Source organism: Mastacembelus armatus, chromosome 4, assembly GCF_900324485.2.
Source record: "Mastacembelus armatus chromosome 4, fMasArm1.2, whole genome shotgun sequence".
Taxonomy (NCBI): Eukaryota; Metazoa; Chordata; class Actinopteri; order Synbranchiformes; family Mastacembelidae; genus Mastacembelus; species Mastacembelus armatus.
In genome coordinates, this window is record NC_046636.1 from 4543101 (window position 1) to 4568734 (window position 25634).

At 39.1% G+C, this 25634-nt stretch overlaps 1 protein-coding gene across 1 annotated transcript in view; it reads right to left on the minus strand.

The window, feature by feature from the left end:
- Nucleotides 1–24895, minus strand: part of LOC113139979 (contactin-associated protein-like 4) — a 74770-nt gene extending 49875 nt beyond the window's left edge. Inside the window, exons 1-4 of the mRNA XM_026323652.1 lie at nt 24615–24895; nt 22313–23132; nt 12225–12335; nt 2630–2823 (exon numbers count right to left, since the gene is read on the minus strand). Coding sequence (XP_026179437.1) covers nt 2630–2823; nt 12225–12335; nt 22313–22397 — 390 coding nt within the window. The 5' untranslated portion in view covers nt 22398–23132; nt 24615–24895. The remainder of the gene's footprint in view (nt 1–2629; nt 2824–12224; nt 12336–22312; nt 23133–24614) is intronic.
- Nucleotides 24896–25634: the final 739 nt, after the last annotated feature.

A 25634-nucleotide genomic window follows, 5' to 3' on the forward strand; every position in this document is an offset into this window, starting at 1 on the left:
TAGCCTCTGACAAGCCTTCAGTCAAGGAGAGTGAGAAGGGTAGAAGGAGGAGGAGGACGCAGCACAAAACCAGACAGCGACTGTGGGTTTTCTTCCGAGCTGAAACTGTGGACCTTGAGTTAACAACGTTTTTATCAAACTAAAATTTCCAAGGTCGTGACTGCACAGCCAGGCTTAATGTGTCCTAGAGTTTGTGTTTTGAACAGATTTTCTACCTGCCTTTGAATGACCTGTACACGAAAAGTGAAATATGCTTTATACCACAGGTGTGTAGTCATGTATCAGCTATGCTACACTGTGCTGTCAATATTCAGTGAATTCAGCATATGAAGTTTTGTTAATGCTGATGACTATACGGTTTAATATGTGTAAGCAGCATTTTACTGTTGGAGATGCTTGAGGTGGAGCTAGTTTAAACTACTCTATATAGCAATAGAGGCAACTATTGTTAACAAAATGAACTTAATGTAGTTAAAGTACACAAAGTACGCAAAATGTATTATATTTAACAAGTAAATAAATCAAACATACAACATTAGCCTCTGAAATAGAGTGAAGTATAAAGTAACAGTGAATAGAATTGCTCAGATAAACAAAAACCTCCAAACTGTACTTATGTACAACACTTTAATAAATACAATCACTACCACTATTACACAGAGCAAAGGGAAAGACAGAGCACCTAAGAAGTTAGTGAGAGGCTGTGCCTGATGCAGCCCTTTTTGACAACCTAAGCTGGCCTGACTAATATATGGAGCTTTAAAAGCCCTCTCAAAGCTGATCTGGTTTTATCACCTTTCATACTAAATGTCAAATCAACAAGTTTTTAAGCTGCAAGGAGTCATAAACTGTTCATCCTTTTTAGTAATGACTCTCAGAGAGTTTGAATCCTTCACTGGGAGAAATTCGTATCCTGTCAGATCCGAATCAAACACCGTTCTCCGGTCTGCTTCTGTAACTAGAAGGGTGTACCGTCTTTCACAAAGGAGGGAGGAGATGTTTGACTGCCACTGAATCATAGCTAATGTTGTTCAATCACCTGAGGACTGCATGGCCTCTTGTCATTCTGACATACAGCAGTTTGCTCAGTGGCGATTAGTCATTCTGCACACTTGTGTCCTCCGTCTTCACTGAAACATGGAATAAGCACTAGTTTAAAAAAAACGAGGTAAAATTCTGGATATTAATCTTTTTGAGAGCAAAAGAGAAACAACTGGGGAACATATGCAACCACAGTATGGAAGGAAAGAGGATGGAGCCTCAGCTGTGAGTTTCTCTCCAGTCTACAGGGATGACTTCACACATCAGTTGCACTACACAACACTTTAGTCACATGCATGCTTCAGCCAGCTTTCTCACTGATTTCTCCTTCACATTTACATTTAGGCACGGAGCTGACACTCTTATCAAAACTGGCTTCCTTTCAATGAGCTGGCAAGTGTTTACACTTGGAGGCTGCTGATGGACACCTTCACCATTGCAGACATCAAAGCTATGACTATTTGCGTATCAGGCAGTCTTTCTAACAACAACACCAGCCTCTTGCCAGAGAGGTTAAAGTGCTTGACAGCAGCTCCATGTAGTCAGTAGAGCCCTACCCAGGTTTCTTTCATTGTTCCATCCATTATTAATAACAAATGAAAGGCTCCTGGTGAGCAGGCTTGCTGCTGCAGACAGTGCCAGTCCTCACAGATAATGTAAATTTGTCTATGACAGTTAAGACAAATGTACTTTAACTTCAATGAACTGGAGCTATGAGCTGCGCCCCCTCCCTCCAAGCTGCATTCACAGCTCCTAAAATCTAAAATATTCTCTATTTTAACCCAAACAGCAACTAATGAAGTATAATGTGCATTATTGCAGGGCCTTGTCAAATACATCAGAGATTTTACATGAATGTAAAATGACATTCATTCATTTTAGTACAAAATCAAATGAATTTGATGGCCAAGAAAGTGATCCATCAGATCAGAATTTTATTATCTTCACTTCCTGTCAGGTTTGTCTTTTTGTCTGAGTCACATTATCTTCACAGGGATGATCTGGAAAACACCCAACAGTTGAGAGGTGGCAGCTGCTCTTAAGTGTTCTTCGACAACATTTTTCCACACAAAAGCCTAAAACAACACACACATTTCTTTAGATACATCTCATCTATCTCATGTGTATTTTCATTAACTTAAAATGAATTGGTTGTGAGCAGCTGCCTTCTTCTGCCTTATTGTCTTTGATCTATCAAGCATTTTGAATTGCATTAATGTGTATGAAAGGTTCTATACAAATGAAGTTTGATTTGATTTGTTTGCCCATCGACGCTTTGTTTTACTACATTAGCCTAAGTTTGCAACATGAGAACATTTCCTTTGTCACAAAGCAAAACCAATGCTTGTATCTGTAGAACTCACAAATGCATCTGCAAAGTGCAAGTGAAGATTATGTGTAAAAGGTGATCACATCATGCAGTCTGTATGTAAGCAGAGCTCACACACTTTCAAGAATGAGACACCTGTTTTAAAATAACCTTAGCCTTCCTTTTGGGTATTCTGCACACTCTGCACACTCACACTCCGTCATACAGTAACGTTTCAGTCGTTGGAAGTGTTCTGGTTATTTATTGAATGAGACGTACCCCCAAGCTGTCTTCCTGTCGATGTTGTCTCCAGTTGTGTCCTGTGTCACTGAACATCAACAGGTAGGCCATCAGCCAATCGGAGCTGCCGTAGCGACCCTGTGTGGCAACAGCTGTGATTTTAGTCCGCCTCCCCAGGTCCACCTCCAACCACTGGTATTTGTCTGAGATGAGAGGAGACCAACCTCCAGCTCCTGTAGACACAACACGAGATTCACCTTTAACATCATGTGATAATGTGTGTGTGTGTGTGTGTGGAGATACAGAGGCACAGGTGACAAAAAAGCGAGCAAGGATTGAAGAACAAATTGCAGAAATGAAATGCAATTTATTATACTTTAATCTTCTTGAAATGAAACCTTAAGACTGAATTCATGGTCTGGAGTAGATGCTCTGTGCTCCAATTTTAAAGCTAGACAATATTAAATCTAGTTTAGACATGAAAGCAAACTGGGCATTGTATTATATGTATGAGTAATATTCACAGATTAGTAGTAGGGGGTGTTGCACATGACAGGAATGCCAAAGAGAAGGAAGTGGGAGGATGCTCTACATCATGCTTTATGTCTGCTTTATTAGCAGTCAGCACATTTAGAAGGAAATTCTGCTTTTCAGTTGAAATGTTGCTAAATACAATATAAATATAATTTATTATCTTTCTGGCCTCAGTTACACATTCGCTCATTTAAAACCTGCAATATATCAAATTCTTCCACTGGTTTTATGATGAGAAACAATAAATCCTCATAATCAACCACATTAAGTGGGATACATTTGGGCCACAAACACATATATTAAAAATAGATTGGACTGCACACTACCAGGGTTACCACAATTATATGCCAAGATGTGTCCTGCCATTCAATGTATCTGCTATAGTTTCTATGGGACCACAAAGATGACAATATTATGAGGACAAGTACTTTAGGACTATAATTCATAAAAAGGCCTGTTCATTCAGTGTTTCCACACTTATATGACCTAAATCACTAAACTGAAGTGTCTGTGTTCTCAGTATTTATTTTAAGACCTGAAGTCCCTCTCATGATCTTTGGGGTAACCTGTTCCATTTCTGTCCTGGTGACAGCTGCTGCAGCAGCTGGAGAGGATATCCAGGGAAGTATGAGATTAAATCACACTGGGTCCATACTGCAGTCATAAAAAAGTTGGTCCCATCAGCACTGTGGGATGTCAGTCACAGAAAATGCAAAGTCTCATGGAAAAATAAGGCAAGGTGAAAATTACACTTATTACACAATTACACTTTTATATGGAAACCAAGAACGGACCTGCTTGCAATCATTTTTTATGCTGTTATCTTTAGATCACAGGTTAAATATATCAACAACAAAAAAAAGACTGATTACACAAGATTAAGGGTTATTTTATCTTGTGCTCTTGAAATAAAGTTATCTTGTGATAATGAGATAAATGATCTCATTATCACAAGATAACAAGCTCTGTTATCTTAATGTAACTTAAGAAAAAATAATGGCTATAAAATAATGGCATTTAGTTTGGGACCCTCTTGTGTCTAATGGTGCAATGTAACTAAGTACATTTATGTGTAATTTTCATACCCAGTTCTGTTGTCTAGTCTGCTTACTATAGTCCTATAAACAACACTCATGACTTTGCAGCCAATGGCAATGCATTCAGGGATGGGTTTTTAATCTGTAAAGACTGAACCTGTTGCAGAGGGTCGGCACTTTGAACAAAGGGACTGAAGGAGCTAGTCAGGCGTAAAAGCAAAATTAAAGACAACTGTGCTGTTTGTGTCATGCAACAGCAAGAGAGACAACAGAAGGACACAGAGACAGAAAGTTGTGTTGTGAAGTGATAATCTTTGCAGAGACACATTCAGCTGCGAATTAATTTCTAATTTGGATGCTGGTGGCATCCCTGAGAGTGTGTGTGTGTGTGTGTGTGGGGGGGGGCAGAGAGAGAGAGACAGAGAGAGAGACACAGAGAGAGACACAGAGAGAGAGGGTAGATCTTTGCTTATGAGGAAACAATGGAAGGGATGGAAAATGCTGCTCCAATAATGCTTAGAATACTGAGTGCGTGTGTGTGTGTGTGTGTACGAAATGCTGAGTCAGGCCAAAGAAAATTCAGAGAGTCTGAACAGCAGATGGAAGTGTGTCTCCCCTACAGAGTGCGCACACAGATACACACAATAAAACAGCGCCTTAAGCTTGTGTTGCCAAAGTGATGATATTGTGACATAAGTCCAATACAAATGCACACCACAGCACTTCAGACACACAGCCAAAGTGGACACATTCTAACATCACATCTTTTATATGGCTACTTCATACTGAAATAGCAAATGACGATGTAGTGACACAACCCACTGTGAGCCTCAGCAGGATTAATCCACATTGTATGCTGTTGGACAGATGTTTTGCACCCATGGCACTGCTGTACAGCACCACAGTTGGCAACATTACTCCAGAGCCAAATATCTCAAGGGCTATAGATCTTTTTCATAAGACAAATTGTGACTTGTGCAGTGTATAATAAATTTAATGATGGCTGTCAGTGAGCAGGTGTCCACAATATCAGGAGCTGAAATAAACAGACTATATAACAGCAACATTTAATTAAGTATTGATTTGTCGACAGAACCTGCAACTATTTCAATCACCAATTAATAGTTTCTATTAGTTATAAAATTAAAATCTGATTGGTTGTTTTACACACCCCTGATGAAAGAGGATGTTAAATTGCAACTGCAATATCATTTTTCCCACCATTGTGAGACACATGATTTCTTTCTTTGTATGACAAATATTATTAATGGCCTAAATATTGGCAACCTCATTGCAAATTCAACACCAATTGATATTTTGTTATCGTAATAAATTTGAATAAAATCTGATTTATTGAGAAATAATAGATGTGCTGTTTTGGGTAGAATAACTGAGTCTGAGGTCACCTTCTTTCCTGTGTTTTTCCTCTCTGTGCCAGCTGTTGTGGTGCTGTGCTTCCTGCTCGTTAAGGCAGACGCTAAAGGCCAGAACTAATAAGTACCTCAGTAACAGACGTGAACACTGACAGCACAACAGGAGAGAGCAGACACACTGACCTTTACTCATTATGGCTGGATTGGAGAGGGGAGAAGAAAAGTGAAAGAGTCACAGAGAGGGAGAGAGGCAGATAAACTGACATATGCTGGACTTTGGAGAAGGAATTAGGAAGAGAGTGTGAGAAAGACTGGAAGGTAGACTGGTTATCAAGAACTGGAAAAGTATGTCCACATGCTCACATGAAGGAGTGTAAACATGAAAATTAGGGGGCACATTACCACAACAAACTAACCAACTGGGGAGACCATGACTTTTGGTATTATATGTCTTGAAGGTTATCAATATGTGTGGGATGATGTTCCTTGCAACACCTGGCTCTGTCTAGAGCATTTGTTTAAATTGGTTAGAATGTGCAAATGCAAGAGGACAGAGGCAGCACATACAGTATGTGAATGCATGAGAGTGGCATGCTGCTGAGGAAGAGGAGGTGCCGCACAGCAAGGAGGTTCTGGGTTCAAATCCTATTTCAATCTGGAGTCTTTCTGTGTGGAGTTTACATGTCCTCCCTGTGTCTGTATGGGTTTTTTTTTTTTTTAATAGTTCCTTTCATTTCCTCCCACAGTGCAGTGGCATGGAATTTGGGGTTAGGTTAAATGCTGGATGGATGGACAAATTATTTGTAAAAAGTAAAAACTAAAATAGCTGTGCAGAACTCTACCTCGAAGAAGATTTATAATTAACAATTTTAAAATAAATTATGAACCATCTGATAAATAAGGAGTGGAGAAGATTATGCATATGACCATAAATTAAATGTTTTCAGTAATTTGATTCTCAATGCTACGAGGTGTAAATAAATCATGAAAAAGTATTGCACAGCTATATAAATATGATTTTAATAATCAAAGATATAAAAATATATCCTGTTTCGAATTATAGGACTAATGTAATAGTTCGCACAAGCATTGGAGTGTGAACTGTGTACGTAAAATCAATACAAGTTGGCTGGTACATGGTTAATAATAATACTACTAATAATAATAATAAATCACAATATTGAGCACAGAATGTTTTATTACTAAAATATATTTATCCTTTAAAAGATAATCAGTCTTTCTTACAAAAGGTCAGTCCTATGCTAGTTTGTGGGAAAACAAATCAAGTGTCCATGTTCTCATTAACTCACAAGTGAGATAAAATGAGTGAATTCCTCTAAATAAGTAAATATGCATCACTGCTGCTAATCATACATGGATTTATTTGGGCTAGCTTGAAAGCATCAAAGCGAATGCTATTTTGGATGCTTCCTTCTGGCTTAGTGTTAGGATACAGGCCAAGGACGTGTGGTGTCAGGGCTGGATTATGACTCTTTTATGGTGGCAGGGGTGGGAGATGGAATAGTAACTCAGACATTCAGCTCCCAAAGCAGCCTGCTCATGCCCATCAGAAACCACAAGTGTTTTACAAGTGTCCTTGATTTACACAGAATAAGAACACCATTTCAGTGCTGAGCATCATTTTAAATAAATATAAGTACATGCATTTGCATTTGTAGAGCAAACTGGGACACGTCCTTATACCACTGGAATGAGTTTACATGTAGAGCAGTTCATTCTGGAGAACAGTTTGATTGATGTATCACTCTATTAAAGCATTAAACCCTGAAAGTCATGTATGTACAGTACATGTTTACATGCATGGCACTAATCAAATGTTAATCATAGCGTTTCTTGGTTTAAACATGAAGTGATTAGGTCAAAAGCATATTAATAAATTGGAGTAAAGTGAGAGGTTTAAGAGGTTAACCCCTCTAGAGAGCATTTTATGCTATGCACTAAAGAATACCAGATATATTGTATTCTGTTTTCAGAGATTTTATTTATTAGTTTTCAAAACTGCTTTGGCCAGGTTAGCAAATCAGGTAATATTTCTGACATTCTGATTCTTAACTGCATGAATATTACAAACAGAAGCACCAATGTATGTTTATGTACATTATGCAAAAGTAAAATATGGAAATGGCTGCATTTAACTACAACTCATCATTATAAAAAGCTTAGGAAGCGATTAAAATGCAACTGAAGTAGTCGCTCTATGAACAGCTTTTTCAACCCAATTGCAGAGTTTAGCCCTACACAAAAGACTAAAATGGGACAGATTAAAAAAAAAAGAAATACTGGAGACAAAATCACCCATAGTCAACACAAATAACTAAGCAGAGAAAGTGAAAGTTTTTTTTCTGAAAAGCTATACTCAAAGATGGGAATAAAGAAAACAGGACCTAAAATGAACCATTTTACTAAGGCATATCACTGAAACATATGTGCAAGGTAACGTCCATTATAGAGACCTTAAAACAGGCTGGCTTAAAAACATGGCAATGAAATCGGTTTTAGGGTTCTTAGCCAGCTGCAGCAGAGCAAAATTAGGACTGGCCCCTGGAGAGACTGAAGGAATTTCAACAAAATGCAGTAAGAAAGTGGTAGAAACACGATTTCTAGGTAATGAGACTCAGACTAGATGCAGACACCAGAGGCCAAATGTTTGCAGAAGCATCAAAAGTGTTTTCTGTAATGGCTTTATGTATGTGATAAAGCTGCTGGTGGTGGTATCATACAGAAGCCACATGTCATCAAAGCTTAACATTTTTGAAAAGAATGATATAACTTGTGTAAGGATGAACAGTGTTTACTCTGAGGAAAGGTGCCTTATTACAGCTGCATTTCTCCAACAAAATGAAATGAATATTTTGGTTTTTGAAAACAGAAAAAGGCCTATTACAGTTTCTATATCTGGCTCAAAGAATATATGGACACATCAGCAGTGGTAGTCAGACTAAACATCTGCACAAAGTACTAAACGTAAGTGTAATTTCACAGAGCAACATTTTGAACAAAACTTTGTCAGGCACTGCCAAGCATCGGCACTATAGTGTTGGACTCTTGATATCAGTTTGGTTTCTTGATCCGGCAGGATTTTTCATTTTTGACAGTTGTTTACATTTCCTACCCTGCAATTGTTTTCCATTTTTTCTTTTATTTCAAAGGACCTTTTACTAGATTTTTATAGTAGAAATGTACTATATAAATCATGTTTATGATCATATATTTGATGTGACTGACCAGTAATGTAGATATCGGGACCACAAATACTATAGTGAAAACAGTAAATTAGTGAGGGATGTAGAGGCAATATAGAAATAAAGTTAAGTTGAAAGGTTTTTAGCTGCATTTGTCAAGGAATATTTACCCATATAATTAGATTTATGGAGAGAGGTACTAACTCAAATTAAGAGGATCACAGTGGAGGAGCAGTGAAATTTAACCAGATAAGGTGTTTCAGAGCAGGGTTAAATGGCACCTGAAGAGGCAGAGATGGCACATAAACATCGCACAAAGATCAATATGTGATTCTATGCTTTCCAGCAAGTAGTGAATTTGAACCTACAGCTTAAATCCCCTTTTCAAATCTAAATTAGCACCTCCAGAAAATGATTACAGAGGATTGATCTAGTCTTCCAGGCCTATTTCAGCATAATTACAGTGGTTTTAATGTGTGATTATCAGTATGGCCCACTGAAAAAGAGACCGTTTAGATGTTAAATACTGCCATTAACATTTGCCTATAAATGTTAAATGCCATCATTAACATTTGGCTATAAGATGGAATGAAGTTATCTCAATGTTTTCTTGGCAGCCCAAATGGGGCCGCGTTTAAATTATGATTATAGGAGACCACACTTTACAAGGAGTGTAACAACATGGGGCATGGCAGGATGTGATCAAGAGGTTATAAATTATGAAAAGCAATAATAAAGGTGATATCGAGGGCGAATGGAGCACATCTCTTTAAAAAAAGCAAAAGGTTTTGGAGATATGAGAACATACAAGCAGCAGAATGAGGGATGAAACAGGGATTGCTTTGTAAAAGAGGCATTCACATCCAGTCAACAGACTACCAGGGCCTTTTAGTCCCACTGCAGATTTCAGATTTCAGCCAATAATCTATTTATATCTGTATGCTGACATTTGCATGTAAGTATTGAACAATTAGAATATCAGGGAAATTCCTCTTACTTTCCTTTAGTCCCAAAACAGCAGCCACACAGTCAAAATTGCATCTGTTAACTGACTCAGTGTGTGAGGACTGGCAGGCTTTGTTTATAACAATAGCAGCATTATGCCAATTTCCACTACTACAGCCCTGTTTTTGCCTTTATTTTGTATCTGTCTCAGACCCACCATTGCTACCTAAGTAGGTGGAGGAAAAGCAGAAGCTGAAGTTTTGAAGTGGCACTGATTAGCCCTTTATAAAGAACATCCGCTGCTAATCCATCATATAATCTTATGTGGACATGCTGTGCCTTTTTGTGTGAAAACCAGGCTGCCTCCATGCAGGAGATTTTTAGCATGACTGGCCTCATTAGCTTGTATTTTAAGGATTGGCACAGTTAATGCACAAGAATAGCAGGGGTGACTAATAACTAGCATAACTGGCACCATTATATGTAATGTAAATGCTCTTTTCTAAAACTGTATCGCTTTTAAAGTGTCATACTATGATGTGATGTAGAAGAAATATCAGTTAATCTAACTCTTATATTTGTTAATTACACAACTATAACATGAACAGACATTAGATGTGGCATTTGTGCCGAGGACAGGCCAGAGGACATCAAAGTGCTCCAACATGGTTTTATAAATCGACTTCATAACACCATGCTCCGATTTTTCTGCACCATAAGCTCTGGTGAAATTTCAGTGCAATACTTTATCTGCTTATATTGGCTTGGTGGCTCATAATGGAGACTGAAATTATGTGGGTCAGCAGCAGCCTTGTTATTCTACTTACAAGTTGCTTTTAATTGAATATGAATTCAATGTTACCGCTGCTCAGTTTGAGCAAGTCATACTCCTCTCCTCTTTGAAGTTATGACTCCTTGGCCTCTAAACCAGTCTTCTGTTAGAGGGCCCAGTGAGTGCCCCTCTCTCTGGCTTCACTCTAATTTTTTGTGGATTTTAAGAGGGTGGAAGACACGACAGGTCTTGATGCCAGGGCATTTCTCTACTTTGCACCAGTGCAGGACAGTGGAATTGGTATCTCCAAACTGGGAGAGTGGCTCCATCAGGACCCAGGAACAACATATGGAATCTCTGTCCAGAAGAGCCCAGTTCTAGAAACAGCTAAGATACTGCACAAGACCCTCAAGCTCCTCAGCCTCTGGTAGAGGACCCAAGCTTGAAGGAGAAAAAGACCGCCCACAGGCGTTGTTTTCCTCTCAGTTACCAGTGGGATGGAGTGAATGATGGCTTCCCTTGGTGATAACCAGGTGAACTACAGTCACTGATGCAGAAATCAGAGCAATTTTAAAGCTGAGAAAATTAGATGAGGTACAAAAATGTATCTGTAGTTTCTGCATATTAGAACATTATTGTATATTGTACATATTTGTTGCTTCCTAAGAAAGTGTGTACCTGTTCTGATTCTGGCCTGACTGAATTCATACACTGCACAGTCATGCCATATGCTGATGCTACATAGCTTACTGCTGTCTGCTGGAACTGGTCTAATTTCTAATTACTTAGAAAACCACATCCTGTTGGCTTCTCTTCAGTCTGTGTCCAAGTTAGTAAGATTATTCCTACAGTAAGAAAAGAGAAAGAAACCTTGGACCCCCTGATGATTCTCAGTCACTGAGGTGAAAATGGAGAAATCTGCAAACCCTTTCATGCCAAAAGCTCAAAAACAAGGCATGATAGCCCTTCACAAAGCACGGCATCAGCATCCAGCAGAGGTACCTCTTGAATTTTTATTGTAGCTTGTGAATCACACCTCAGATTTATGCCCCGATTGAGAAGAGGTGGCCCTGTGGAGAGTTTGATGTACTAGTCTAATATAATTCCAATGAATTTCTATATATAATGCAGGTCATTGGCAGTAGCCGCTGTCCTATCTATCTATCTTGTGTTTATCTGTCTCTCTCTTGCTTTCCCCTGTGACCATACTCTGTGAATCCAACAGAGGTTTTTTTGTGATGTTTGATGTTTTGTGCTCAGTGTCCTGTAGAGAGGCAAAGACACTCCAGCACAAAGGAAAATGCTCACTGCAGCTCACAGAACAGAAAATGTCTCAGTAAACAGGGGAGATACTCTGCAGTCGAGGGACATCATGTTTTTTGTGTTTCAATTCTCAGTCTGCTCCAGACACTTCCCTGGCCTGAAGTCACTTCTTGACAGTTGATGTCAACAACTGACCAAGTGCAATGACTTGACAGGTGCATGAGACAAAATTTTCATGGATAGCCTGAAACCCAAAGCTCTCATTGTTTTCAAACACACCTGTGGGAAATGCGAAAGGTCATTGTTGTAAGGGAAGCACACAGAGAGGAGTGTTAACTCCAGAGCCTGTTACATTTTGTATTTTTGCACAACTGGCTTGTTGTTAACATGTAAGCATTCCTGATGGCATGTCCACCACATCTTCATCAAAAAATGTGAAGAAAGAAGAAAAATGAATTATAGCAAAATATTTAAGTTGGACAATGGATAATAATGAATATTTCTCACCTTCTCTTCTGTTGACCTTTGCAAAGACTGGCCCATGGCTAGTGGAGAGCTGGGAGGAGCTTCTGAAGGATGAAGGCGGCAAACTGGAGACCAGTGGGTTGTCACATACTTCTGTTAACCAATCACAAAGCAGAGAAGACAAGCATATGGGCTAAAGTCTTGTATATTTTTCATATTTATATATTTACATTTTTCCTTTTATGACTTAGTGTCTTTCCTCATCGTAATGATGGTGAAAAAAACAATGAAATAAGGTTTTGTTTTCATTACAAGGTTAAAATTGAAGCTTCCTTGAGATAACTGTAGGTTGGGACCAAGGCCGTCGCTAGTGGGGTGATGAAACATGAAGAACTACATATAGACTTCAAATTATTAATTCATAGGCTTTTGTTAATATTGCTTCTTCCTAATGCAAAAGACTAGAAGGTTATATACTGGGTTGCCAAGCAAGAAACCAAATTCAAAGCCGTTGTTCTGCAGCTGACAAATAAAATGACAAGCTCTGACTACATTTGCAATTTATTCACTGAGACATAGTTTTCACTGACATATCTAATTTTTAACTAATTATAAGTGTTTAATGTGTAAATCTAATCTTAAACTTCTTTTCCACCACTGAGAAAAGAGTCAGTTCAAATTATTCACAGTTCTTCCAGAGGTCCCCAGGTCTGTCTCTTTGCACTGACAACAAGGCTTCATCTGAGATTACTTTGTCAACATTATTGTACTCCCATTTCAAACACCGAGGGATTTTCATTACCTTAGTCTAGAAACCAGACACAGTTCTGAATAGCCTGTCATAGTCTACGTGAGCCTCCTCTCTCCAGAGGAGATCTGTGCATTTACTGCATCTTCAGACAGAGAGGAATCTCTATTCCTTTCATATTTTACCAACTCCAAATAAATTTTGTAACAATAGAAGGTCAGAGTGGTGGTGCACAATAAGTATCATCCCTAACAAAATATGATTCTACAAACCCCTGCTTTACTACATTCATAAGTCAAATTAGTAAAAATGACTGATATGACGTCCTCCACAAATTGAGCATATAAAATACAGAGAATATGTTACTTTAGCTTTTTTATGCAAACTGTTCATCCAAAGCAGTTTACACATTTGGACCTTCAAACCTTTTAAATGCAAAGTACATCTCTCACAACAGCCCAATATAACTGGACAACTGCTCAGGAAAAAAAAAAGTTGTTTCACTGCATAGACTTAGGAAAACAACCATCCTAACGTCATTTATAATGCTGCTTATTGCTCAGTAAGACCTAAAGTTTACAGAGACACGGAGCAAGCAGTGGATAACTAACTGAAAAATACAGCTGAATTATTGCAGACAAATTAAATGAGCACTGTAAAATCTCCTCTGATTTTCCTCGAAGTGCTTGTGACATTTAAAAGGTGACTGAGAAAAAGTTAAAGCACAAATGCAGAAAGCTTAAATGAAAATGGAGGTAAATGCTACTGAACTGCCAGTCGCTGACCAGGCCTTTGTCAGACTCACATACAAGGTGTTTCTCTGAACATAGCTTCAAGGAATGCACAGTTTCCTTACTAAATGTTTGACAGCAGCTGGCTGAAGGGAACTAAACCCCAGTACTGACACAGTCTACACCAATAGAAACATAATGTGACAGTTTTTATCACACATCTATGCTTAACCCTGCTTCTGGGAAATGCTGTTCATTAAAGACCACTAATTATAACAACATTAACAATATCAAGAGCTAGCCATGTATTTGCATTATTACAAGTCTCCACCTTGACAAAAATTAAAATGCTGCATTGATATAAACAAGCTAATGATTTCATAAAAACTATATGAGTGAGAGGAGACTGTTTAGTACTAACAAACGCATTTAGTAGTCCAGTTTCATCTGGTTTATCGTTTTAGAGCAAGAGAGATGACAACAGATCCAGAGATGCTGAATACTGATCACTACCATCCATCACATCAGCAAAGTTGTGGGAAAAGAGTTCTGTTCAAGTGTCCCTGAGTCGACTTGATCAGTCTCTTTCCCTCTCTTTCTCTAAGAGTAAGCAGCATAATGAGTCCTTACGATACTTGTTTACACCACCACTGTCAAGTGGAAAACAGATGTGCTTGTTTTTGTCTGTTTGTTTGGGTCTTCACAGTAACTTCTCACCCTTCTTCTCAGGGAGGCGCCTGTAGGCCAGTGTTTATCAGCTTTGTGTACTGGGGGCACAGACTGTTGCACTGAACGAACTGTGCTGGAAACTAAAATAGGACAAACTTCCACCAACACTAAGTTTTCAAACAGAGGAAACACTAAAATACATCATTTGTAAATCTAAGATTCAAACTTAAATTCAATTCTTGAAGCTGCAGACATTGCTTTGGGAATCAAACTTCTGCTTATGTGGGTTTCATTTAAATATTTTGTAAGTATTTGTCTTTTTTTATTGGAAATCTCAAACTTGGAATCTTTGTCTTTTCAGGTCTTTGAGACACTGACAGACACATTCAAACATGTCAAAACAGGAAAAATCACCTGCACTCACAAAAATGCAGATTCCACCTGGTCCTATGTGTATGTATATAATACAGTCCCTACAGCAACACCTTTAACTACAACCTCAATAACAAATACTGAACCAAATCTACACATTTACACCACACAATTGCACCAAAACATGAAACATAACACGCTTCATAAGGACAGATGTTATAACAGGGATGCTGTGTTTGATTGCATTCAGTTGTCCATGTGTGCCTAAGAAAGTTCAAAGCAGTGCACAGATGGACCAAATCCCTAAACGTACATTCTGGACCTTAACATTTCAGTTTGATTTGACATTGGAGCCTCACTGATTCACAAGCGTGGCCACCGACTCTTAACTTTGCTTCTAAATAACAGCTACTCGAAGTTTATGGCCCCCTTCATGGATTTGGTTGAGTCTTTTATAATCATCACAATTTTTTGGCCATGTAGGTCAAACTATAGTTGGTCTGGAAAAGTAGTTTGGCTGACACTGATGTGAAGCCTGTGCTTTCTTTTGCTGCAGAGCAGAACCTGTGACAGCTGAACTGAGACTCTCTGCTGGACTGAGTGGTAAAAATGTGAGAAATGTTAGTTCCTCATTTCCGTTCTTCATTTGTGTGTTGGCAAAACACCAGGCAGGCCAGTGATTTCGCTGACTCTGCACCATCAAAGACCTGCTAGTTAGAAAATTACATTATACATTTAGACTAAACTCATAGATAAAATGTTCTCTGCAACTTAATTAACTACATTTTCTCTGTGAAATGGTATAAAATGATGCTGTAATTTCTTCTGTGCTAACTACATTAATATGTGGCTCCACAGGAGGTGCACCTAATCAGCAGAATTAAATGATCAAAAAAAAAAAAAAACTGTACTGTAACAAAGTGCAATTAGTTTCAGAGCCTTAACCCCCATTGCTGAACTGTAGCTCACATGCTGAGTTCTGAAACAACAAATGACTGCTAACACATTAGCACATTAGTATTAAAAAGAAAAATCTAATCATTCACAGTGAAATATGCGAGTCTTATGCAGATTTGGGAGAACAGCTACAGGTTACATCACTTCTACTAATGGACCCAGGAGGAGACATGATGAGTTTATGACGAGCATATCATTAATGGTTCATATTTGCATTTCAAAATAGGAACAGGACAGTGAATGGCACACTTTTCTTTGTAAACATCCAGGACATTAAGTTACTTTGTTATTAAAAAAAATAACACAATTTACTAATTATTATGGTCTTCTGTCTTTCTCTTTTGTCTCTAGCACACTCTCGGGTAGGATTTCCCTTTGGAGAACTGAAATTTGGATAAGATTTTTAAATAATTAAGAAAAGCGCAGCTTTCTCTTCTGAAAGCCAAAAGCAGGTTTGTGCAGGACTTACAACCTTCAGTTACTGAGACTGTTTTAGAACAGTGTGGATAAATTGGTACAAATCCTCCAAATTAAACAATTTTTAGATGAACAATGCAAAAAAAGTCATGGTCAGAATAAAAACCAGTGTTGCTGCCAAACAGGTAACGACCAACAGTCCCCTGTATTAAAGTCCAACTATCACTGGAAATGAATCATAATCCCTATGGCTGCCAGGCGCTTTATTACTTTAACATAAACAATACTGGACATTTTCTATGATGCTGGACAGTCCCCTGTTAATATTGTGATGCAGCACAAAGTGTAATTAAGCTGCTACACAAGTATCTCAAGTTGAGATAAAAATGTTCCTGATGTACTGCTGCATGTTTGGAGCACCTCCTCAGAGCAATAAATTATGGCAGAAAAACATAAACAAAAACAATATCCCTGCCAAGCTGTTTGTTAGAGTTGGGCCTCACAATGATGTTACCTTCATCTACAGTTAAACAATAACTACTCTCAGGAGCCCTAAGTGACACTGAACTAACCATGCCCTGAGTTTGTGCTTTTTAATTTCCTGCTTTTGCAGAGATTCTAGGACTGTTTGTCTGTTTCCATGGTGGACTTTTTTCCAAAACTTGGATCATACATACAGGTCACTGCAATCAAGTGAAACCCTCTGGCTACAGACAGGTGTTCTCTTTTTCACTAATGATGAAATTAATCAACTCTACCAGCAATGATTTTAAGTGTCTAATATTAAACGAATATCTATTATTTATTTTTCTGTCAATTAGGGTCCAAAAAAAAGATGCAAATAGGTCATCAATACTTAATTGGCATGTTTCCTGCATGGAAGTCCATTATTTTCTTCTTTGAAGTTTCACATTCATTGTATGTATTCATCTGCACTTTTCATTATTCATTGGCAAGCCACTTGGGGGACATTTTGTATCTAAAAAGCTCTTTGATTTCACAAGACCTCTCCACCTATTCATATGAATAATTGATATTAAAAGGTTCACCTAGTTTTGACCACCATTTCAGCTTGTTGTAACAATATAACTGGACTGTTTTAAAAACCTGTCTGATAATCAGACAGGTTTTTAAAACAGTCGCAGCCTGATAATCAGACAGGTTTTACATTGTCTGATAATCAGAAGTCCAGCGTCATTACATCGTCCTCTTTTCAAAAACAGGGTGAGGTTAGAATAGAATCGGTATATAAATAAGACTCGTAGTGATTGTAATTACTATTTACTTCAAGAGGCACTTCCATAACCTGCTCCCACTGCACCACTACACTCCTCAAGATAACAAAATGCAAGGCAGTCATTAAAACATAAATTGGTATGGTCAAAGCAGCAGGTTTGGTAATTAAATGTATAATAATTATGTGAATAATCTCAGGTTAATTTGCTGCTTTAATGATTGAGCCGAAAGTAGCAATGTAAAACTGTGTATAGGGAAAGCTGCTCTTTTAAGTAGCAAAAGGCTTTGAGTAACAGGTTACTATATTAACAACAATTGCATCTTATTGTCTTCCTTCATTTCCATCATTAATTGTAATACTACGCTTAAAATTCAGAGCTGAGCTCTGGGAACAAGGCAACCATTTATACAACAAAGTCAAACTGGGCAAGAAACAATAGCAGTCATAACTAGACCAGATAATTATCCAAGTTATCTTAACCACATTATTTGGTGGCCACACCAAAAGTAACTGCAGAAGAAAACTGTGTGTATGTACAGCTACAGTAAATGCAATGGCTCAAAGCTGGCCCTGGTAATTGGTCTGTAAACCATGAAGGATATTAGCAACACAGTCTGTTTTTACTACAACAGGTACAGTTGATAAAAAATATCATCATTTTGCACATGTCAACTTCATAATTGTAACATCTGACCTGTTTAAATCCTGACAGGCCATTTAATGCTGAAAACAAGCTGCCAATGGACTGATGCTCACAGATTGTCATAAATACCGAGTAAGTAATAATATCTTCCAAGAAGGCACTTAACCAATTTTACAACGGCAGGTTTTTCTTCTAAGGACAGGGAACTTTTAAAAAATACACGCAAATAAGATTGTCACACAGGAGGGCCGAAACCTGTGTTGTAGTGCACCACCAGACTGCAGCTGTGTAAAGGTGACATGAGAGGATCCACGCAAATGGATCTCACACACACACACACACACACACGCACACACGCACACACGCGCACACACGCACGCACACACGCACGCACGCACGCACACACACACACACACACACCCTCACACACCCTCACACACACACACACACACACACACACAGACACACAAACAAACCTAGTTACCATTACTTCATGGGACATTATATTAACTTACATTACTTTCCTGGAGGTTTAGCCTAACCTTAACCCTAACTTAACCTAACCCTGACCTTGTCATCTCTTTAAAATCTGATTTCCTTGTGGGGACCAGCCTCAGATCCCCATGAGGAAAGCCATGTCCTCATAAGTAAGTGTGCGGTCAGATACACTGTAGACACTTACACTCAGGAAAACCCAGTGGTGGGTAAAATGAGAGGAGTTGGCAGCATCACTGCATGGCTTAAAGATGGAGGGAAACTACAATAAATGTCCACAGTGGGCAGTGAGCGAAACACCTCTTCTCTTTCTCCAACATTCTCTTCAACCAGCTCCTATTCATCTTTTTCCATTTTTCTTTCTTCTCCCTTACTGCACTAATAAAAACTCCTCTCCCCATAATCTGCAGCTCCACTCAGCTCTGAGTGTTTTAGTGTCTTTTAGCTGCTAATTGTTTTGGCTTTACAACCATTTCACACAGTGTCATTGCTCTCTATGACACTTTCAGCCATGACAGGCAGCTGTTTTCAGGAAAAAAAACTGAAACCTGCTACCGACAGCTGGTAAAAGTGAATGGACATTTAGCAGCTAAAGAGACAGAAATGTTTTTGATAACCAAGACAGAGGAGGTAACAGTGTCAGATGCACAACTCAGAATCAAGGAATCAGCTTTACATGGTATGAGAATTGAAGGTAGATGTTAGTTAACAATCTCACTACGAGAACTTTATAAGGTCTGATGTCATGATTTGTTAACAGCTTAACCATATAAGATACAGAGTAGAGTTTGTGATCAAGCTGACTTTTCATTTTTTTCATCTTTTATGTAAAATACGGTATCATCTATTTAGATTTTTAGGATCACCACTTCTGAGTTGCTTATTTTTATTCCAAATTCAGAGAAAAATAGAAATTATTTGTGGTGGCTCCAGAAAGGATTTTATAAATTGACATTGACAGACTGACATATTGAAGCACTGACAGGCTGTAACAGGCAAGTCATTTACAGCATGCATCAGTCGTCATCAAACGTCAGTCCACATGCTGTGTTTTTGCTAAAAGCTGATGCCCACAGTTTCTACTTTTCTGTTGCTTCAGAGAATGACAGTGAATAGTGACCTCAGCACAATGTGGCCGATTCTTGGGCTGATAACAAGTCATCTACGATAATGACAGGGCCATTTGATAAATGGGTCTGTTTTTAGGGCGGCAGACACCCACTGGGGAGCTGGCCTTGGGCACACAAAAAATCCCCCAGGTCACAAAGGCAGATGGATGGACTGCAGTTCTCTGTCACTTTTATCGCTTAACTACTTGTCCCTGGATTAATAAATCTAGATTCATGACTGGCAGCTCCAGGCTCACACCACCAACCATTGCCACCTTTATGTAACCTTGAGTTAATCAGAAGCTTTTTATGACTCCACTTCTACTAAACACATTTTCATAAATGACACCAGAAAAACGTAAAGGCCATTTATCCTCCACTACCTTCCTCCTGCTACGTCTTTAAGACTCCACCACCTCATGAAGCATAAAGGACAGTGGGGTCTGTACAGAAATATCTCACATTCACACCAAACTGATTTTGTTCAGAGGTTTATATTCTCTTGGTTCAAACCATGGCTCATTGAAAAGTAATAATTTCTGACGAGACAGGGCCGTTCTCATATGAAGCAGAGCGCTAGGACTAAATTTAAAGTCAACTCCTCTCCCAGCATTTTTTTTTTTTCTTAACCAACTTATTCTATGTCTGGCTGTGAACTGGAGGAGATGGATTTCCAACACTCTAAGAAAATAACAGCATCTTAAAGTTCCCTCTCAGCCTCAGCAAGTTAAATAATCAAACATCTACCTAGATACAGTCTCAGCTACTCCAGAGATGAAATGCTCTTGAGGACAGAGACTAAATTGTGTTTTCTGTAAATGCACAAGAAATGTATCTACCTGTATTCTGCTTGCGGTAAAGTGGCACCAAAGGTAATTGCAAAATGAGAAAAAACTGTGAGAAGAAAGTACTGATCGTTTGCCAGCAACACTGTGGACATAACGGCGATAAAGATAGTGGTATCGTGACAATAAGGTTTTGCTGACAATAAACCCCAGAAGAATTACATCACTGGTCATTTGTTGAAATGCATCAAAATGATGTATTTTTGGAAAATACATCATTATTATTCTGCACATAATTAACTCACAAGCAAAAGCAGCAGTATGCCACAAAACATGACTGTTCTTTACTGAGATGAAACCGTTGCATTGCTTAGGATGCATAATGTGGATAGAAGACAGATTGGATGAAAAAGATTCTGACTGACATATGATGCACAGCAGAATAGATGACTGTCAAATTGCAGGTTTTGTGGTTAGTCTAAGTGCTGTGGTCCAGGCAGTGAGGAACAGAAAACACACCCAGATCATCTGGATTTGGATCAGTTTTAGTCTATACACCATTACATTCCTTCTTTACACAAGTGATAGCTGTATTAAAAGAAGAGAAAATGCCCATGAACACAACCATTTTTTTTAGCTCTCACCTCCACATGCAGCCTCATCCATCCATCCATCCATTTTTTCTACAGCTTGGATTTCTGTGCCATTTAATTTATGTAAAACTTTGATCTGCCTACATGGATGTGATGTAAAAGGATGTTCTTATTTACAGCATCAGTCCAAGTGAGTACAGTAATTACAGTGGGGAAGAAAGGTCGTCAGATTTTACTGGGCCACTGCTTTGTTGTTGTGCAGCTACTGGAACTCTTCATTAAAACTTCCCCAGAGAAAAATAACTTGTATGTGTGCAATGGGGCTCAACTACAGCCTCTGACTGTCACACTTGTTGCAATGTAAATTCTACTTTCCCTTAAAAATCATCCCTCTCAACTAAGCAACTTCTTAATGCATTCTCCTTCTAAATAATCCCTTTGCTCAACAGCCCACTTCTGGGATCTTTTCTTAGACACTGAGTATAGACCTTTAGAAAGAGAAGTAGCATCCTCCTGTGCAGCTTTCCTACATCTCTCAGCAGACCACGGTCTCTCCCTCTCTCTTGTGAGAAAAGATCAAATGCTGGAAATGCTAAAATAAGAGTAACTTGTGGGATTTGATATCTCTTAAAACTTGACAGCCATAAAACCCCAGAGGATGTGCGCTGCCGTTCAACAACAAGCTCCCACGGTGGTCGGATCAGACCCAGCCAGCTGTTTAATTCACTAAATTCAGAATAAACTGCATGAGCTGCAGCCCTCCGAGCACAGATCTGCTTGCGACTGCAAAATTCTGTTTTGTTCTGCACTTAGAAAAAAATGAGGGCATTTAGAAATAAATAATGAGAAAGAAAAATAAAAAGTAATAATAAGGCAGATTCCAGGACTTTTTAAAGGAATGTGATAACTGCAGCTGAAACCACTGGATGAGTTGAAGTGATTCAAGCAAAGTTACAGCTCCTGCAGTGTGAGGATTTGGTTTTATATCATTGTAAAGTGAATCATGTGGACTTAAACACTTGATGCTCTTAATTTTTTCACATTACTCCATAATGAAACTATTCCTTTGCTTTTTTAAATTCTGTTGATGAACCAGTAGAGTTATTCTGAATGTGCACAGAGTTCTTACTGTCCACTTTGTCTCTGTCTTACAAAAGGAAATGTGAAGATGTTTTTTTTCCTTTCCTAATGAAATGATTTATCATGATGATAGTCTCACCATGGGCTAAACATACTGTATGCCCCCTTTATCCGTTGATGCCCTTAAAGCTGACTGAAGCCTTAGTGCAATAATAAACCAAGAGGGTCAATTTCAACAAAACACCACGCTCAACAGCCCTCACACCTTCCCGGGAAGCGCACGGAGCCGCTCACCTGCTCCATTTGTCCCACAGCAGCCAAGAAGCAGCCATGCGATCAGCGCAGTAATCCCAGCGAGTCTGGTACTCCCCAGAGGCATGTTGAAGTGACGGGATGCTGCAGAGTATAATCCCGCCTGTCGGAGGGGAGACGGTCCGTCCTTCCTCCTCCTTCTCTCCACTCCTGACCGTTTGTCTCCAGCTCCGCTCCGGTGCGCTCCGCCGCAGTAGCCCTGCTGCCACAGTGTGGAGGGGCCGCCCGGTTCCCAATGGCTATAGGAGGATGCTCTCACAGCGCGTCGCCTACCTGAAGTGAGGAAAAGAGAAAGAGCGAGGAAAAGAAGAGGGAGGGTTTCTACGAGACTATCACAGGTCCGAGTCCAGTGCACCGCCTCCTTCACGCAGACCTTGAAGAAGCTCAGAGTTCCTGCGGGGAGTCACTGGCTTAATTCCAGGCTGAAGCTGATTGATGTGTAACTCAATGGATAAACAGTCAAGCAAAACAATGCAATCCATACAATTCTTTGCGCTGAGCCAGGGGAGTATGTGAGAAATGGCTCCCTAGATTGAAGACAAGAAGAATAAAAGTTGTTTTGCAGACTTTTGTAGTGGTTTTGCTGTTTGCACTTACTCTGCACTGCACATTCCTTGTCTTTGCAGGCATTTTATGCCTCTGTAGTCGATTTTGTCTGTTTGTAGTCTTTTTTGTATCTTTGTAGTTTCTCGTGTCTCTGTCGTCCTTCTGTTGTTCGTTACGTTCATTCTTTGTGCTGTTTTTTCTGTCCTCATGGTCATTTTATATCTCTGTAGTCTTTTGCGTCTCTTTCCTCTTGATTCTGAGACATCAAATGAAACAGATATCAGCAGCTCCACCACTGAATAATAATCTGTGTCATGTTTTTGCACAAAGCAAACACATACTCCTCCTTCCTCATTCAAAACTTCACCGAAGAGCAGACAATCACTGAAAAGTTAACTCTCAATCATTAACTGTGATTGACAAGCCATGTCTGTATGTACACACATTAAACTCATATTTAAGGTGAGCACAAGGAAACTTGCCACCTTGAGCAGATAAATGAGAAAACAGCCTTCGAGAATCAAACTCAGCACATACATCATTCTGCACGATGAAGGTCGAGCAGCCAAGTGAAGTGACAATGAGCAAACTAAATGTGAGTGAAGGGGACTTTAAATTTTAAATGAATCACTGCATCACTGTTTGAGATGGCGTATCATCAGATGGGGACACTACACAGAACAGTACTGATTTCCTAAGTGCCCTCTTCTTCGCAGCTTAATTTGGCAGGATACTGGATTTCTGTGTCCTAATGTCACACTTGAGTCTTTTTTTCCCACAAGAGGAGCTTAAGGATCCCACTCATCATCATTTGTCAGGTGTTCCTCTGAAGCCCATCAGTCATTTTTGTCAAGAGTTTAATCACTTTTCTGATATTTATTTGAAAAACTGTGGAAACTGTTGTTGCATGCAAATGTGTGTATTATCAGCTCTTTCTGAATGCTCACCTCAAGCTCAACGCTTCATGCACAGTTGTGCATGTGGTGGTGGGGTGAGGGTTTAGATGTCTCATGGCTCCTGGTACTCTGCAGTGCTTTTATTTGCAGCAGAGAAATATCTAACATTCATTTTTTAACATATAAATCTATATTTTGTGGCAAAAGGCGAAATAACCAAAGAAACATTTAAAATAAAATTTAAAAAAAGCCCAAATTATTTTCTAGGCATTATCAGAACTTTTCCTGAGCACAAAGTAGATGAACATTAAGGTCAGTAGCAAAACAAACATTTTCCTGCACTGCATGGAAAGTGCTTCTTCAAATACTATTCTTCCAATTTTTCAGCCTTAATATTAAATTCAATGAGAAGAGAACTCTGATTGAAGGACGAGAGAGCAGGCTGGGATTGACCCACAGACCTCACAGCTGCAGTGCACACCAGCCAAATAAAGACATCTTGTGACAACCAAGGAAACTGTCACTTCTGAGGCCGTCATGCTCACCAAGTCTGAATATTTAGTAAGAGCTTAGATTAATGAGTATGCTAGTGTGACACACCTCATCAGTCATCTTGGCATCAACTAGAATATTTGTCCTAGAGTACCTGTACACTTTTGTAATCATGTGCATACTTTTTCAATACAAATTGACTGAGTGCGCACTTGAATTTCAAAATAAAATGTCCAGTCAAATTAATTCTGAGGTCCAAAAAAACAGCACAAAGTCATTGTAATGTATAGACAAATACCAGCAAATGTCAGCCATCCAGAAAATCCTCCAGAAACAAATATACCACTGACCTTCTACCCAGCAAGAAACAGCAGAGGTGCTGTGGTTGTTGCCTGTGAAGGTCATCAGGGGAGCAGCAGCAGTGTGCCTTGGTAGTGTTCACCTGCAGAACCTTTGATCCTCACATGCTGCTTCATATCAAGGTCATGTGTTGCAGGTTGCCAGGAGAGTGTCTTTGATGAAGGTCTCTTCAGAAACAAAGAGACGGATTTTCCACCTTTTGTGACAACTCTGATGTGTTCGTTACACACGAAGCATCAAAAGATGAATCCCCGAATGACAATAGTCAGTTTGGAGGGTAGCTGCTTCACAGGTAAGTCGCATAGCTTATTTCTAACATAAATCCAACAAAGAGGCTCACTTGCAGCTTAAAGTGTTCTTCTAAATGAAAAGCCTATTAGGTTTTACGAAATTACAGACAAGAATGGTGGATAAAGGACATGAGGGCAGGCAGAAGCTTTGCCGGGTTTGGTTTATGCTGTTTTTTAACCAGATAAAACAACACAGGCTGTGAATTGTGGCAAAAATAATAAATGAACAGAGAAACTTGTAGAAACCTGTGAGGTCAGTTCTGCTTGAAGGCCAAGAGCCCTGGTGCTTCCAAATCCTTCAATTTTACTATGCTCTTCACAGTCTACAGAAAAGGACTTGGACTCCAATGTTGGTCTGGGTCCTGACATGGTGCATGAACTGTGGCAGCTGTCATGTGCCTTCCTACACTAAGCCAAATTCACAGGTTATTGGAGTGTAAATTAATGTGGAAAAATGTAAAATTAAATGTGCAACACACATTGTTCACACAATGAAGATGCCTTGGATTTCAATTAATGAAGCTGATCTTATCTTGAAAACCAGTAAATAGATTTTACTGTGTTACAGATGTGAAATGCTGTGTGTGTGCTGAAATTACCAAGAAGTGATTCCATTGTTGGTAGATTAGCATGTTATACTGAACATGTGCTCTGTTGTTCAATATGCAAACACAGATGTCTGCTGCTGAAGTTTATATTTTGAGGCATTACTTAAGCCAT